This window comes from Rattus norvegicus, chromosome 13, assembly GCF_036323735.1.
Source record: "Rattus norvegicus strain BN/NHsdMcwi chromosome 13, GRCr8, whole genome shotgun sequence".
In the NCBI taxonomy this organism is placed as follows: domain Eukaryota; kingdom Metazoa; phylum Chordata; class Mammalia; order Rodentia; family Muridae; genus Rattus; species Rattus norvegicus.
Window position 1 is genome coordinate 80,150,615 of NC_086031.1, and position 16,832 is coordinate 80,167,446.

General features: G+C 44.8%; 2 protein-coding genes across 16 annotated transcripts in view; one reads left to right on the top strand and one right to left on the bottom strand.

The window, feature by feature from the left end:
* The window catches only part of Gpr161 (G protein-coupled receptor 161), a 45,247-nt gene extending 39,344 nt beyond the window's left edge, over window positions 1-5,903 (top strand). For all 3 annotated transcript variants that reach the window (XM_063272753.1, XM_063272754.1, XM_017598995.3), the window contains one exon: window positions 981-5,903. In XM_063272753.1, coding sequence (XP_063128823.1) covers window positions 981-1,246 — 266 coding nt within the window. In that variant the 3' untranslated portion in view covers window positions 1,247-5,903. The remainder of the gene's footprint in view (window positions 1-980) is intronic.
* Window positions 5,904-8,667: 2,764 nt separating this feature from the next.
* The window catches only part of Dcaf6 (DDB1 and CUL4 associated factor 6), a 101,229-nt gene continuing 93,064 nt past the window's right edge, over window positions 8,668-16,832 (bottom strand). For 12 of the 13 annotated variants that reach the window (XM_063272121.1, XM_006250199.5, XM_063272120.1 and 9 more), the window contains 2 exons: window positions 13,739-13,844; window positions 8,668-9,145 (listed from right to left, as the gene is read on the bottom strand). In XM_063272121.1, the coding sequence (XP_063128191.1) occupies window positions 9,081-9,145; window positions 13,739-13,844 (171 nt within the window). In that variant the 3' untranslated portion in view covers window positions 8,668-9,080. 13 annotated transcript variants of the gene reach the window in all.

A 16,832-nucleotide genomic window follows, 5' to 3' on the forward strand; every position in this document is an offset into this window, starting at 1 on the left:
GTTTGCTGGAGCCAGGAGCTTTAAGGTGTAAAGGCTCAGTATGCAAATAAATCTGTCTGCCCCTCCCCACTCGCTTGCAGAGTTAAGGGGAGAGATGGTCGGGGAGCCCAGAGAGGATGGTAACCAAGCAACTACTTTTTTGGCAAAGCAGAATCAATGCAGAGTTAGCCAGCAGCCTTGGGAGTTTACATTACCTTTCTACAGGACTATTGCCTCCCCGACCTCTCCTGCGAGCCCAACCTGCCCCTTTGTCTCCTGGCGGTGGGCCGGAAGCGCCCTCTGCTGGTCGGGTGCTGAGAGCAAGGCATTAGTGCAGGGGATGACAGTTAATGCTGTGTGGAAAGCAAGCCTGGGCTGCCAAGGTCTCCACTTCCCTCCTGGGGAGAGCATAAACTGCCTGTTCTCCAGAACACATAAGGGGAGGAGGTCCCCAGATATCCTGAGAGCTTAGGCAGTAAGGTCTGTGGCACGGCTCAGGCTTGGGCAGTAGGAGCCACCTCCGTTCCTCTTTCCCACTCAATGTAGGTGTCAGGGCTCCTAATCCTTCAGAGGTTGGTGGAATCATTGACATCACTTCCCAACTTGAGGCTTTCTACAATGAGGGAAGCTCTGAGGGAAATGGAGAGGAGACATGGCATTTGAGTGCGCGCAAGCTTACAGGCTAGGCTGTTCCCAGGAGCTGCAAGAAGAAAATTCTTTTGAAGACGTAAGAGCTAAAACATTTCAGGAAGAATTTACTCATCCATTTGTCACAGTAACCACGTGAAGTAAGAGGTTTCTTCTCTTCACAGACAGGGAAACTGAACTAGAAAATGTCTGGCATGTCTCAGGTAGTAGATTGTGAGGTCCAAAATTTTAGCCTGGGAACTCTGATGTCAAAATCCATCCTGTAATCTCTGCTTGTCTCCTCTCCCCGGAGTAGCAAGCTGGCAGAGGCCATGTCCCCTTCTGCTAACCTTCCTTTCTGCCTTCTCCCACAGAGGCTGCCAAGAACTCTATTCTTCATGTGAAAGCTGAAGTACACAAATCCTTGGACAGTTATGCAGCCAGCTTGGCTAAAGCCATTGAGGCTGAAGCCAAAATCAACTTATTTGGGGAGGAGGCTCTGCCAGGGGTCTTGTTCACAGCACGGACAGTCCCGGGGGCGAGCTTTGGGGGCCGTCGAGGCAGCAGGACTCTTGTGAATCAGAGGCTGCAGCTACAGAGCATCAAGGAAGGGAATGTCTTAGCTGCAGAACAGAGTTGAAGGCTCTGAGGGGACTGGGGCTGCAGTGGAGGAGCTACTGGTACTGGTGCCTGTGCCAAGACCCTGGAACATGTCACCACGCAGAGAGGGCCCAGATGCCGGGAAGGAAACATCTGGTACGCAGCCAGGAGGATCGAAAGTACTGTCTCTAGTCTCTGATGTCAGCTGTCTGCTGTAAAGGCATACGTGGGCTGCTTCAGGGCTCCTGGGATGGAACGAGGCTTCCCAAGCATACGTTAGAAGCAGATGGAGATGTGGCCGGGGTTTCAGGAAGACTAGAGACAGTGGATGTGAAAGGGAAGCCACCATGAGGATCTTGTCTTCATCAGTATCCAGCTGGTCTAGCGGCCCCTGGTCTCAGTGAGGCCTCTGAGGCAATCCCTACTCAGTGCACCTCCTGGGGACAGCACAGCTCTCCTTAGTACTGTTAGACCACCTAGGGGCTCTGTGTGGTTGATCCAGACATTGTGGGGCCACATGTGCTAGATTAAATGCAAAAACAGTCCCGAGAGCACTCAGGAGTAGAGTACCCTACATAGACATCCCATATCTACTGCCCTAGTTAGGACTTGGCCTTTGGTGGCACCTGCTGCTGGCCTATAGAAACAGCCCAAAGGCCACCCAAGATGTGGCCACCCCACCCCCTTCCTTGTTGACAGATTTTTATTAATATTATTATTTGAAAAGACAGGAGAAACCACTATAAAAGACAAGGGTGAGTACCAGGCGTTTCATTTCCAGAATAATAAAACCTGGAGATTAGGGCATATCACGAAGACTGGGACTGTGAGGTCATGCACAGCTGGGGAGAATTTGAGGGGAAATCCCTCACACAGGAGATATGGGAGATGCTTGAGCAACTGGCAGACATAGTTGGCCTCACTTTCCAGAGGCAGTTGTGACTGTCATTGCAAGTTTGGGGCTGGCACAAGGTAGAAAGGGCACTGGACCTGAGTTCATAGCCTGGGTTCTTGACCCAGCTTGGTTTTTGTCTGCATGTTGTCTAGGACATTCTGTCCTATCACTAGGCCATTTGGAGAAAAGAAAGGTGTGAGGAGTTGGAACAAGTTGCCTCCAAGACAATTCCAGCTCTGATCTTTGATGTCTTCTGAATCTGTAAGAGATGGGGACAAACTGAGCATGACTGGAGGGAGACCCAGCGTCTGCATACTGTTGAGGGCGTGCCCAGTGAGCACAGGGAGAGCCACCTTCGTGCTGTGGCCCTGGTGTCTGCACTGCTTGGCTGTTTAGGGAGATCCTAAATGCTGACTACTGAGACGCGGGTACTGAAAACCTTCCATAGGCTTGGCTTGCACCTTTGGGTGCTTGATTCTGTTACCTACTCCAGGTCAGCTGTGCAGGGGAATGGCAGGATTTTGGATGGAGTGACAGGACAGGACCTGCTCTCCTGGCAGCACCTGTCCTCTCTGTATTCTGTTCTGCTTTTCTAGTACTTGTCTGGTGTCTGGAGGGACCCTATTCCCAATTACCCAGTAAGCACTGAAGTGGAGCATGCCCCCTAAGTACAGGTCGTCAGTGCAAAGGATAGAGAGCTCTTCCCTGATTGCCCAGGGCTTTAGAAAGGATGCTGAGGCCTCTGAACCCTACTGGCTGACCCCAGAGTCACCAGTATTCAAGAAGAGAGCTGATCTAGAAAACTGAATTCCACTCCCACCCCTTTTAAAGAAGCGAGGCCTACTCATCTGCCTAACACTGCAGAACTGTCAGCACATCAGTCACCGAGCACTGGGGGAGAAACACTGGTGTTTACCAGAGCAGAGGGCAGGAGTCCTGATGCTGATGCTGTTGGGGATGCAGAGCATCAGGCAGTGATAATGGCACTGTGGCTACTCAGGGTCTGAGTACTCCAGCTAGGGTGCTAGGGTTGAGCCATTGGGCGACCATCTGGGACACGTCTTGGGAGGTTTTTAGGATCCAGAACCATGGTTTTACATATTCAGGCATTCTGATTTGCCCAACAGAGCTAGAGAGAAGCAGGCTGGAAAGAGAGGGAGAGGTAGTTCCATATAGGCTCTTTTGTCCTCTTTGGAGGACACCCGTGTTTTGTGCAGATGTCCACCGTCCCAATTAAACCCTGCCATGTAATGGCAAAATCTGCTGCAAATTACTGTGCAGTGGCAGGCCTGAGGCCTTCCCCAGGGGAACCACAGGTAGTGTAGGTGGGACGTTTGGCCACTTGTTTTGCTTAAATACCTCAGTCTTTCTGATTCTGACAGGATCACTTGTAGGGCCATGGCCCGTCTCCGCTGCTTCTTTACCAAGATTTTACCCTCATCTTGGTTCCTGTGCTGTGTTTGATGCCAGCTGAGTGACCTGCTGCATCCCAGAAGGCACTAGGTCCGGCACTGCAGTGTACACAGCTCAGCACCTCCTTTTCCCTGGCCAGACAACTCAAGTTAGAGTTTAAGACCTTAGGCATTAGCATGGCAGCAGCATGGCTGTGGAAAGGACAAAACAAAGACCAAACCAACCAACCAGTCAAACAAAACATGGTGGTTTGTTCCTCTGAGCCCTGGTCTCTAACCTTATAGCTGATCCTTACCTTCTATGTGTGACCCCCTGTTGGAGTTCACTGGAACTACCTGTACTGAGCTGTGTGATCTTAAACAAGTCACTGCTCCTGGGTCAGGCAGGGGGAAGGATTGTAAAGACCACGGCCCGTTGGTGCTAATGTTCGTAGATTCTCATTTGTATAACGGACTCCATCTTTCAGCCAAGAATTAAACCATCACCACCAAGACAAACTCGGTATTATCAGCAGAGCACTGTAGTTTGGGTTTAGACAAGAGGAGAACAGTGTGGACACAGCGAGAGAGCTTGCTGGTCTGTTGAGATAGGAACCATGCCTGCTTTTTCAAATGGACAGTGTGCTCCTTAGACTTGCAGGCTAGAGAGACATTTCTCAGTGGATCCTAAGATGAACTCAGGAAACCTGTCCAGCCTCATTTCATCTGTCTCCTGCCTGTCTGCAAGGAATGAGGATGATGTGGTTAAACATGAGGCAGCCAAGGACAGGCATGTATCAGGTCCCACTGTGTGCCTCACTTAAAACAGCTAAGAGCCTATGAGGTGCTGGGCACTATTGAAGACTTCAAACGCACCATCTCCCTTTGCTTCGGGCAGAAGGGATAGAGTCGGGATGGTGCTGGTGTGTGATGGCTGTGGGTTAAGATTTCAGGTTGCCAACTACTAGCTAAGTGTTTGGGGGCAAATTACTCAGTATTCTTGCATCTGTAAAATGAAGTTTTGCAATCTATTTACACCTAGGGACACAGAATCCAAAGATACTGCCTGCATAGGGTGCTTGGTAGACTACAGAAATGCTCGTGGGGCGTCCAGCACAGGACGTAGGTGCAGGGAAACCTGAGCCACTGGTCTTGCTTCTCAGTGTAACTGATGGGGCAGACTCCTTCCTGTTTTACAGGGATCTCTAATGCCAAGAACTTTCAAAAGACATGCTGCCCAATCCAGGGTAATTAATTATGTTGAGAGTTGCTGCCTGCAGACTTGTTATTCAGTACAACAGGACTTAATGGAGATGAAGGACTGCTGACAAGAGGCAGGCCATAGTGGAGAAGCGGAGTGGGATGTGGGGTGCAGGAGGTTAGTAGGAACAGAAATGGGCTTCTCTAGTAGGAAAGTCTTCTTTCCACATCAGTGGCCTGACTACACAAAAAAGAAAAATTTCTACGTTACCCCGAATTAAAGATGAGTATATACTGTGGAGTATATTTCCAATGTTGACCTTCCTTATACCAGAAAGAACATCCCACCCCACCCCAATGCCTTTAGGTGCTGAGAACTGCTCTGTCTGGCAGGGACAGTGTCTGGTTCCCGGTTCCCAGAGCTCTTGTCTTCCATGACCCTGGTGGAAGATGTAGGGGCGGCATAGGTGTCCATCCGTGTCCCAGACTGTACAGAACCAGAGGAAGCCTGGGGATGAAGAGGGATCATGGATGTTGCCAGTCATAGATGGCTACAAGGAGGGACAGGTGGGCACTGTGGGGTGGGGAGAGAAACAATGAGAATCCAGAAAGGCCATAGAAAAGCCATGTCCCAAAATGAAGTCAGGCCAAATCACTAGGTCTTGGTCATGAGGCTGAGAAGATCAAGCCTGTAGCCAGAGGAGAATGAGGCACAGATGGGTTAAAAAAAAGTCCCAATGTCAGGGGATCATCTATTGGAAAGAATTCAAAGCACAAACACTGATCTGCACAAGATTACCACAAGCACAATCTTGGTCAATGTAAACTGCGTTTATTTAAAAATGAATTTGTACCAGCTCTGAAAAAAAAAAGAACTAAAACAGAAATGAATTTGTAAAAGCAGTATTAATGGCTTAGGAGTCAGTGGCCACTTCTGGTTTTCCTTTTGACACTATCTGAAACACAAAAAATCACAGTTGAGCTAGTTCCTTCCAAAGGAAAGGGCAGTCCCAGAGAAGTTGGGTGACACGACCATGCCAAGTGTAGTAGCCTGTATGCCTAGAAATGGATCTGCTGGTGGGCTAGACATGCCCCAAAGTGTCCTTCCTGTGTGCTGTTCTGATGACGTATACCTGAAGGAAGACATGGTTAAAAACTAAACTTCAAAAATAAATAAAAACCCAACCTAATCCTGCAGTATATTTAACTTGAAGTTTTGGATGGTGTTTTTGAAGATAAAATTGTGTGGGTTATTATATGTAAATCAGTATTTATGAATAAGTAAAAGTGTATGTAGACTAGTTTTGTTTACCTGGTTAAATGTTTTTGGGATGTGTTTATCTGTGTAAATTGTCAGTTTGCACTTGGACTTGTGGTCTATGGACATTTGTGGGTACCTGTCCCTTCCCCCAACTTCCTATGCCCTGTTCCTCTCACACCTCCCCATGGGTTAAAAGAGGACCAAATAGCAAGGGGAAACTTACCGCAGCATTGGGAAGGAGCATCCCCACAGTAAAGTCACTTGGGTAGATCCATTCATACATTTAAATTCCCCAAGGCGGTTAACTCAAGGAGTACTGGGTTACATGCCTGTTGCATACTATATTCAAGGCACTCTAAGCCTGATTTTTCATTTTTGTCATAGCCCAGGCTGTCCTTAAACTCACAGAAATCACCTTGCCTAGGCTTCTCAAGTGCTGGGATTAAAGGTGTGCACCATTCTGTCCAGCTTAATCCTGTCCAGTTTTTAAGCCTGGTTTTTAAGAGGTTTAGTGAACTGGTGCTTTTTCATCTCCCTCCCTCCCTCCCTCCCTCCATCTGACCATCCCTCCCCATCCAGTCTTCCTTTCATTACCAAGCAAAGATACTGTGTAGCAGACTGTAGCGTAAACACAACCGCCCCTGCACAAGGTTCATTCTTTATCCTTTGCCTCTGCTTGTTTATACAGACTTCATCTTTTTTTTTTTTTTTTCTGAGTGTGTAGGTGAACCCTGGGGCCAGTTTCCTTTCTGCCACCCTCTCCACTGAATCCTGAAGTGGCGAGGACTAAATTCTGTCTTTGCTATGTACCCTTTTTTTTTTTTTTTTTTTTTGGTTCTTTTTTTCGGAGCTGGGGACCGAACCCAGGGCCTTGCGCTTCCTAGGTAAGCGCTCTACCACTGAGCTAAATCCCCAGCCCCGCTATGTACCCTTAACTATCTGTCTAGCTGGCCTGCTCCAGGAAAATGAACAGAACGTGCACAGCTATTCCCATTCCTACATCAATATACAGGGCCAGTGTAGACACCTGCTGTTTGCCTTTCTTCTGACCGGAGTCTTCCAGCACCCTCTACCCTCCTGGGAATCCCTGCTGCAGGCCAAAGTCACACTACTTTCCATGACAAAGCTATCTTCTGCCAGCAGCAGCTGCTCTTGGGTTTGCAGCCTTCTCCTGGGTAAGAGGTCCATGTTCCCCACAGAGATGGCTCTGTGTGGCTGCTAGATCTTCATGACCGCTCATGGTCCAGCTGCAGGCACTTATGTCTTCCTCTCAGCATCTGATTGAGTCAGTTCTTCTGGCAGGATATTTAGGTCATGGAAAATAACAGAACAGTTAAGCTACCTGCCAATTAAACCGAAAGTGAACTGCTTTTAACAGAAAGCAGCTGGCATAGCAAATACACTAAAAGCACCAACAGAGAGGGCTCGTGTTTGGGATGACTGTGGCAGGCTATCAGATCTGCTCTGGCTCTGCCGTTCATCCATCAGGCAGCGCTGCAGGGTCTGGAAGCCACTTCCAGATGTGGTCCAGAGCTCAAGGCTGGCACTGAAGGTGATGGATGAGATACAACATGGATCTATAGCTCTGCCCTTGAGAATGCCAACATTTTCTCTCTGGTATCGGTGTTTTAATTTTGGTAGTACAGGATGGCTGTTTCAAGATGTGTTCAATGATCAGCCCAAGTGTTTAATTCAATTTCTTCTCCAACTGCTGGCAGGCGAGGAGGTATAGGGAGATAGTTACTGGCTCAACTAAAGGTCACGGCACAGTTGCCAGGGCTGAACGGCCGCTGTCTCTTGTAAGTGAGACAGATGCCAACAGCTCACTGACTAGAAAACCAAAGACATCTTCTCAAGAGACTCGTGCCTTATCCTGCTTATAAACCTGAAACAGCAAATGCTGCGCATAAGAAAGGGGGAGGGGAGAGGGAGGGAAGGAGAGAGGGAGGGAGAGAGGGAGGGAGGGAGACAGAGAGAGAGAGAGAGAGAGAGAGAGAGAGAGAGAGAGAGAGAGACTCTAGCTTTTGAAGTAGTCCTTTTGTCACATTAAACAGGTACACCACTCTGCCTGCCAACATATTTTTATCTGTAAGGTGTCAGGAAGCAGCGACTGTCTCTCCCATCGGGGAGGTCTGGCTTCTGGAAGAGGCGTGCAGCGGTGGATGCGTTTGCGTCTGACGATTAGAGAGTATATAAATACGCAATCACCTGGTGTTGAGAAAAGACTATTTTTGTAAGTGGGCTGGAGAAATGTATGAATGTATTTAGATTGATGGAAACACAGACAACGTAGGAGGTGGAAAGGTTAGGTCTACTGAGCAGTTGAGAGACCACTATGGTACACACGGCCTGGGTATGGGGGACTGTCTGGAGTGGAGGTGGGTGCCAGAGTCAGCTCACTGATGGCAGCACATCGGGAATGTGGACAGAGAGGAAGAGCAGAGGACAGCACTGTGAGTCTGTGCCAGTGTAAACCATGCACAAGGCTCAGTGACCGTAAGGATAGCTATCAACTTGTCCTGAGAAGTAGCTCAAGGTGAGGGAAAAGCGAGGAGAAATGTAGAGGCCCTTTTACAGGATCTGGTCACACAGAGGTGAAGGCAGAAAAGGCTACTGAGTTCAGAAAACAGCAAGTCCTCTTCTGTTAGAGAAATGACTGGAAAATGTGGGTCAAAGTAGCAAAGACTTAAATAAAAAGTCAAATTTAGGATATCTTAAAGCAACCAACATCTTTAATTAGAAAGCAACAAACGTGCAAATGGCAAGTGTAGAAATTTATTTGAACCAACATTCCCACCACAATGAAATGACTCAACACTGATCCAGGCGCCCACGGCTGAGGGTTAGGGAGTATTGCACTTTGCATTTCTTTAGGATTCCATACACGGCAAAAAGTTTCAAAAACGTTTTGCTTGTTTTGTTTTACACACTCTCCCAACTCATGCACACACTCATTCCAAACCAACGTTTGGTTATCCCAAAAATGGGGAAGAACTCCAAAAAAAAAAAAAAAAAAAAAAAACAAAAAAAACCCATAGCCTTAAATTGCACTAAAGTTCTGTAAAGAAAAAATATAATAAATGTCGTATACAAACTCAGAACATCTAAGTGCTTGCCAAGAAGGTGTTTATTCTTCATCCTCATTTTCATTCTCCTGACCTGAGCCTTCCGATCTGTCACCCTCCAGACGGTCTGGAAAACAGATACGAGAATCATACACACTCAAAATCCTTATACTATCTATCATAAATAACCCCTAGAACTTCGTTTAAAACCAGGAAAATGTTCCTCATTCAAAACCTAAATATGTAAAAATCCACTCACTGGTATATATAGATGTTTTGTTTTGTTTTTTAGAGAGAAGGTCTTTCTATGCAGCCTTGGCTGGGCTGGAACTGGCTACGTAGTTCAGGCTGGCCTCTAACTCACAGAATTAGATACCTGCTTTGTATTTCTAGGGCTAGGATTAAAGTCATACATCACCAAACCTGGCTACGTAACTTTTTTTAAGATTTACTCTTCACTATTTTAAACCATGTGTGTGCACACACATCCATGTGTGTATGAGTGCAGGTGCCTGCTAAGGCCAGAGTCACTGAAAGCCCCTGGAGCTAGTGACACAGGCAGTGTGAGCTGCTAATGTCAGACTTCTGGAAGAACAGTATGTATTCTTACGTAAGCCATCCCTCCAGCCCCAATATAAGCTTTGAATTTTGCCTCAAGAGGTAATGAAGGATGAAAGCATAATAGCATAAATACAATACAAAACCACAGTTCCTTGGAAGCTAAGTTTTAACAGTGACTATCGTGCAGTTAAGGGGACCTGGAAAGGGATGCAAGAGAGCAAAGCCTGGAGACCATGAAGATGTGTTCAACCTTCTGACACTGTGATTTGGCATCATCTACAGAGTTCATGCGCCAAAACAGCAATGGAGTTGCAAAAACAAAACAAAAACTTTGCAAAAAAAAAAAAAAACCCATAAAAACAAAACAAAAATCCAAAAAAAACCTCTTATACTGAAAACAGTATTTTCATTGAGTTTATGATTTTCCATTGGGCTGCACTTACAGCCATTCTGGGACACATGGCTTGTGGGGCAACCAGCTGGACACACTTGTAAGAGGATTGTGTACTTCTGTTTGTAAGATTTCTTTTTTTTTTTTTTATTGGATATTTACTTACATTTCAAATGTTGTCCCCTTTCCCAATTTCCCCTCTGGAATCCCCCTGCCCCTTCTCCCTGCCTCTATGAGAGTGTTCCCCCACCCACTGACCCATTCCCTCCCATCATGCCCTGGCATTCCCCTACATGGAGGCATTGAGCCTTCACAAGGCCAAGGGCTTGTCCTCCCATTGATGCCTGACAAGGCCGTCCTCTGCTACACATTTGGCTGGAGCCATGGGTCTGTCCATGTGCCCTCTTTGGTTGGTGGTTTAGTCTCAAGTTCAATATCTACTACATTTCAGGAATTGTAACCCTGAGATAACAGTGATGACCAAAAGAAATGCAGTTTCTGGGGTTGGGGATTTAACTTAGTGGTAGAGCGCTTGCCTAGCAAGCGCAAGGCCCTGGGTTCAGTCCTCAGCTCCAAAAAAAAAAAAAAAAAAAAAAAAAAAGAAATGCAATTTCTTCCCTCAAGGTAAGCACTATCGCATTCAACATTCGTGTGTACACATGTCATAAACTTGGTGGCCGCTGTGCCATGCTCTCCTGGGCTTGTGCCATTTGCTGTCTCTTTGCTTAGGGCCTTCTTACACAATTCATTAGATCATGGCTCTCTCTGCTCAGTACAACTAGTATGCTTTTTGTGAAACTTTCCCAACTTCTTCATGAGCTCCTACCTCCACGTTTTCTGGAAAACTCCCTTATGAACCTTACAACGGGACCCCAGTTTACAACTTGTGAACCTGTCTTTTCAGACTACACTATTAGGATGGCAAAAGTTATAGGTTTATCTTTCTGTCCTCAGGGCTTATACAGGATGTTCAATGAAGGTGTTTGGTGTCCTTGGCTTGTTTCTGCCGTGCTGGCAATTCAACCTAGAGTCTCAGGCACAGTTAAGTAAGCAGCACTGTGCCTCAGAGCTCTGCCCTAGAGCACGGCTTACTGAAGGAATGAATGTGAGTTATGAAGATAACATACACAATGGTGTATGAAGACAATGGCATCGAGTCACTGCCACAGTAAGGACAGCATTTATGACATGTCTGTTGGGCACATTTTCCCAAGCACTGTGGAAAATATGAAGGTCGTTAAGGCTTAAAGAAAATGTCCACAACAGAAGGACACCTTTAAACAGCAGATGATGGAATTATAAAAACTCTGAGGCGAGAAAGATTTTGGTTTATCATCCAGGGCTTGCATATCAGAGTAATAATGGCCTGAATCCATGGCTGTACATGAAACCCTAAGTCAAAGGGAATGCAGTTTCAAATCAGGTTTTAATGTTCATCAGGTAATAGCCTAGGCAAATTATTAAAGCCTATTTATTATTATTATTAACTTTTTATTAATCTTTCCATTAATTTACATCTCAAATGATATTCCGCTTCCGGGTTACTCCTTGTGATGGTTTGCATAAGCTTGGCTCAGGGCGTGGCACTATTGGAGGAAGTGTGTCACTGTGGGGTGGGCTTGGAGACCCTCCTCCTAGCTGCCTGAGGATGCTCAGTCCGTTCCTGGCTTCCTTCGGGTTAAGATGTAGAACTCAGTTCCTTCTGCACCATGCCTGCCTGGATGCTGCCATATTCCCACCTTGATGATAATGGACTGAACCTCTGAACCTGTAAGCCAGCTCCAATTAAATGTTGTCCGTTATAAAACTTACATTGGTCATGGTGTCTGTTCACAGCATAAAACCCTAAGACACCCCTCCACAACCCCCTCATCCCATTCGCCCTCTCCTCCCCCCCCTTTGCCTCTATGAGTGTGGTCCCCCACTGATTCCCAACCCACTGCTCCAGCATCAAACTTGGGGCATCAAGTCTCCAGAGGATCAAGACCCTCCCCTCCCACTGATGTCAGACAAGGCCATCCTCTGCTACATATGTATCTGGAGCCATGGATCCCTCCCTGTAAACTTCTTGGTGGTGGTCTAGTCCCTGGGAGCACTGGGTGGTCTGGCCAGCCTACATTTTTCTTCCTATGGGGTTGCAATCTCCCTCTGCTCCTCCAATTCTTCGCCCAGCTCCCCTGGGGGTCTCTGGGATCAGTCTGATGGTTAACTGCATTTGCTTCTGCATTAGTCAGGTGCTGGCAGAACCTCCCAGGGAACAGCCACCAGATTCCTGTCAGCAAATTCCTCTTGGCAACAGCAACAGTGTTAGGGTTTGCTGTCTGCACACAGGATGGATCCCCATGTGGGGTGGTCTGGATGGCCCTTCCTTCAGTCTCTGCTTATTAAAGCCTACTTTAAAGGGTTAATAGTTGAGAGACTGGAGAGATGGCTCAGAGGTTATGAGCACTTGCTGCTTTTGTAGAAGACCCAGGTTCAGTTCCCATCACCACACAGTGGCTCACAGCTGACTGTAACTCCAGTTCTAGGGTATCCAACACTCTCTTTTGAGCTCCCTCTGTGTTAGGCATGCATGTGAAGAACATATGTACATGCAGGCAAAATACTCATATCATAAAATAAAATAAAGAAAGAAATCTAAAATAAAGTCTTGAATTTTTTTAAAGGGCTAGTATTTGCTGTGTCGGTGGTGCCCACCTTTAATCCTAGTACTCAGGAGGCAGAGGCAGATGGATCTCTGAATCTGAGGACAGCCTGATCTAAAGAGCAAACTGCAGGGCAACTAGGACTACAGTGAGAAACCTGCTAATCAGTAAGTAAATGGTTAGTATTGATACATAAGTACTCTAAACGTTGCACACTACCCAGCCCAGGAATGCGTCTATGACGTCAGAGACGCGATGGGCATGTTCATCACAGTCACCTTCCACTGCTATGATACAGGTCATGCAATTTACTCTTGGACACTCTTGTAAGGAGAAGTAGGTTTTGGATCTGGGTCACTGAACCACAATTTAGCACCTAATAAAAGTATGAAGAGGTTGGAGAGATGTCTCAGTAATTGAGAGCACTTATACAATCTGGCTTCAGTTCCCAGCACCCACATAGCAGCTGACCATTGTCTGTAACTTCACTTTCAGAGGATCCGATACCTTCTGGCTTCTGTGGGCACTGTATACATACGGTTCACAGATATATACATGAAGGCAAAACCCATATACATAAAATAAGGATAAGTCAATCTTTAAAAAAAAATCATTGAAAAATACAGTAATATAACCTTTTTCTAACATATAACATTTGTTTTTTATTAGGGCATTATTGATTTTTAAATAAATCCATGTTAAAGTGTGTCTAGTGTGACTTTATTTCTGTTAGTGAGGCAGGAGCTCATGTACCTCTGGCTAGTCTTGACTTACTATGTAGCCTAGGGTAACTTTGCACTTGGTCCTCCCTCTTCCCTCTACCTCCCTTTTGTTTAGGCAGTGCCACCAGGCCCAGCAGTGCCCTGTATTCCAAGTATTATGGTATAGGTATGTTACAGAAGATTCCCTAAGACAGTTCTCAAGTGACTGTGCTTTCATTTTACCATTTTCCATGAATGCGGTTTATAAGGAAATAATTCACAGTGCTGGGTCAAGCATTCACAGAAAGAAATCCTAGTTCTGAAGCTGTTGGAAATTAAGAAAATCACAGAGATCTCTATAAGATAGGGCTTACTGTTTTCACACACAGTAATGATTTTGATGATAGAGTAGAAGGTCTTACCAGCTCGGATATGATTCAGTGACGCCAACATCCTCAACATGAAAGAGGCCGGGACGGTGATGGTGTTTCTAGTCTCTTCCAGCATGAGCTCATTTCGAGTTATAACCTACAGCAATTAACAAGGATGTCAAAGTTGAGACAGTAACAGGACCTTTGCCTTAAAGATTATGAAAACAGTTTCAAAATTCAGCAAGTCTTAAGAGAAATATTTTTCATTGTTTTTATGTATGATGTCTATATTTATTTCTACCTTAAGGCTGTTCAATGTCAAACAATTACTTTAACTTGCAGTTAAAAGATCAGAAACCAGCATTTCTTTAAAAAATTAATTTATATTTACTATACTTTAAAATGATGGGTTTCTTAATTACCGTATCTAGTTCAAGCATATCTTGTACTTGAACCATACTTAGTCCCTTTAATTCTTTCTTGTTCCTCAAACAAAGTAACAATATATAAAACTCAACATACAAAACCAGCAGTTTTCCTGTAACAAACATTCTAAGAATGAGAACAATCGCATTCACAACAGTATCAAAATACATAAATATGTCTATGTCCAAGAGCCATGAATAAATCTACTCAAGAGAAATGAAAGATTTCTTAGTGTCAAAAAACAAAACAAAAATACACAAGAGGGAGAGAGAGAGAGAGTGAGAGAGAGAGAGAGAGAGACAGACAGACAGACAGATAGACAGAGAGCGAGCGAGCGCCTTTTAAGCAAATGGTGCTAGGAAAAGTTGAAATGTCCATGTAGAATGAGACTACAACCACTTCTCTAAAATTCTGCCCAAAATTCAATTCAAAATGGATAATCAATGTAAGACTTGATACTATTAGTGTTGGGGGAAACACTACAAGATACAAACACAGAGAGGAACTTTATGAAAAGGATTCTAATAGTACAAGAAATAATTCCAACAGTGAACTAATAGGATTTTATCAATGTAAAGGGCTTCTGCACCATTAACATAGTAAAAAGTGGTCTAAAAAGGGAGAAAAAGCTGGGTACACAGTGCATCTAACAGAGAGCAGATTAAATATCAAAAAACCAAGTTGTCCAACAAATAAATGGAAAGAGTAACTGGACAGAAAGTTCTCAAATAAAATACAAGTGGCCAATAAACAGAAAGAAAATGTTCAACGCCGTCAGCCACCAGAGAGATCACTACAGTGGGAGCTAGGGGAGGTGGTGCAGTTTTAATTGTAGCACTTGCACAGGCACAGGCAAGTTCGAGGCCAGCCTGGTCCACACTGCCAGTTCTGTGCCAGCTGGAGCTGCAAAGTGAGATCCTGACTCAAACAACGACAACATCTACAGGGAGACATCACCTCACTGCAATCAAGATGGCTATCATCAGGAAAATAAGTGACATGAAATGCTGGGAAGAGCGAAAAAAGAGTTTGTTGGTGGAAAAATAAACCAGTTACACAGCCCCTGTGGGAATCAGTATGAAGTTTCCCACAAAAGACTACAGACAGACCTACCATGTAACTTAGTTGTACCACTCCCATATTCATACCCTAAGGCATCTGAGCCAGCACAGCATACAGATCCTCATGAATACATGTTTATTGCTGCAGGAGGCATAAAAGCCAAACTACAGAACCAGCCCAGATGTCCATGGATGAAGACAACGCAGTATATACACAGTGGCGCTCAAGTGAGCATAAGGAAGGGTTAGATCATGCAGAAAAGTGGGTAGAAACAAGATTACCAGGCTAAGTGGATAAGCCAGACTCAGACAGACGAAGAGCATGCTTTTCCTGCCATGAAGAATATGTCAGATGAAAAGACAGAAGGGTAAGTAGGAGAGGGGAAGAAGAGGTCTAACGGGAAAAGGGAGGGAAAGGTAAGAGATGGTAACAGGAGTAGCACAGAGACTGCATATCACACAGATATATACATATATGATATGAAAGCACAAGGAAAACTATGTTTTTTCTCATATGCAGAATTATATATATACACACATACACATATATATATATGAAAGCAGGAAGCGGAAGGGAGACTGCCTTGGGGAAAGACATGGACTCGTGACATAGGAGGGAGTTAGAATGATTAAGGCTCAATGATTGAAGTTCGCAATGATAATATGAAATCATCTCCACTCTCACCCCCTTTCGCTGAGACCCATTTTTTTTTAATATTTTAATCATTTATTATATGTGAGTACACTGTAGCTGTCTTCAGACACACCAGAAGAGGGCATCAGATCTCATTACAGATGGTTGTGAGCCACCATGTGCTTGCTGGGATTTGAACTCAGGACCTCTGGAAGAACAGTCAGTGCTCTTAACCACTGAGCCATCTCTCCAGCCTGAGACCCATTATTTTGTATGCTAGCTAAAAATGTTAATGAAAACGAATAAAACCAAGGATCTAAGGAAGTCTTAAAACAATAATAAAGGGAAAGTATCCGTTCTTTTGTTCCTCTATCCACTCACACTCAAGGGCAGTCCTCATTCCCTCGGTGAAGAACTTAGCAGTAGAAAAGTAACAGTCTACAATTATGGAGGGGCATACAGTAACATTATTTTCTTTCTCTCCTGCCCCGTTTTGTTTTTTGTGACAGGGTCTTGATATGTGGCTCAGTCTGACCAGAATTTCTTGCTTCAGCTTCCTGAATGGTAGGAGGTAGATTACAGGCTGCATAATCAATTTATTTTCAGCTAAAACACTTGTATGAAGATAGAACTTTAAAAGATTTTTGTTATACATATCAAGCATGACAAAGTTACTTTTCTTTAAGATATATACCTAATGTATTAAAGTCAACATTATAATTAGTAAGGCACAAATCTGATTTTTACCTCTAGTATTATTTATCTTATTTTTATTTTTCAAAAGATTTGATCTCCTTTCCCTTCCCCTCTTTTTCTGAGACATGGTCTCATTATATAGCCCTGGCTGGCCTAGAACTTGCTATGTAGACCACCAGGTTGGCCTTGAACTCATAGACATCCACCTGCCTATGTCTCACGTGTTGAGATTAAAGATTTTACTTCCTTAACCAAATGCCTTAGTTTTATGTTAGCAACAATAAACTTTTCCCTTAAAATAGCATTTTAGATAAAAATCAAAAGATCA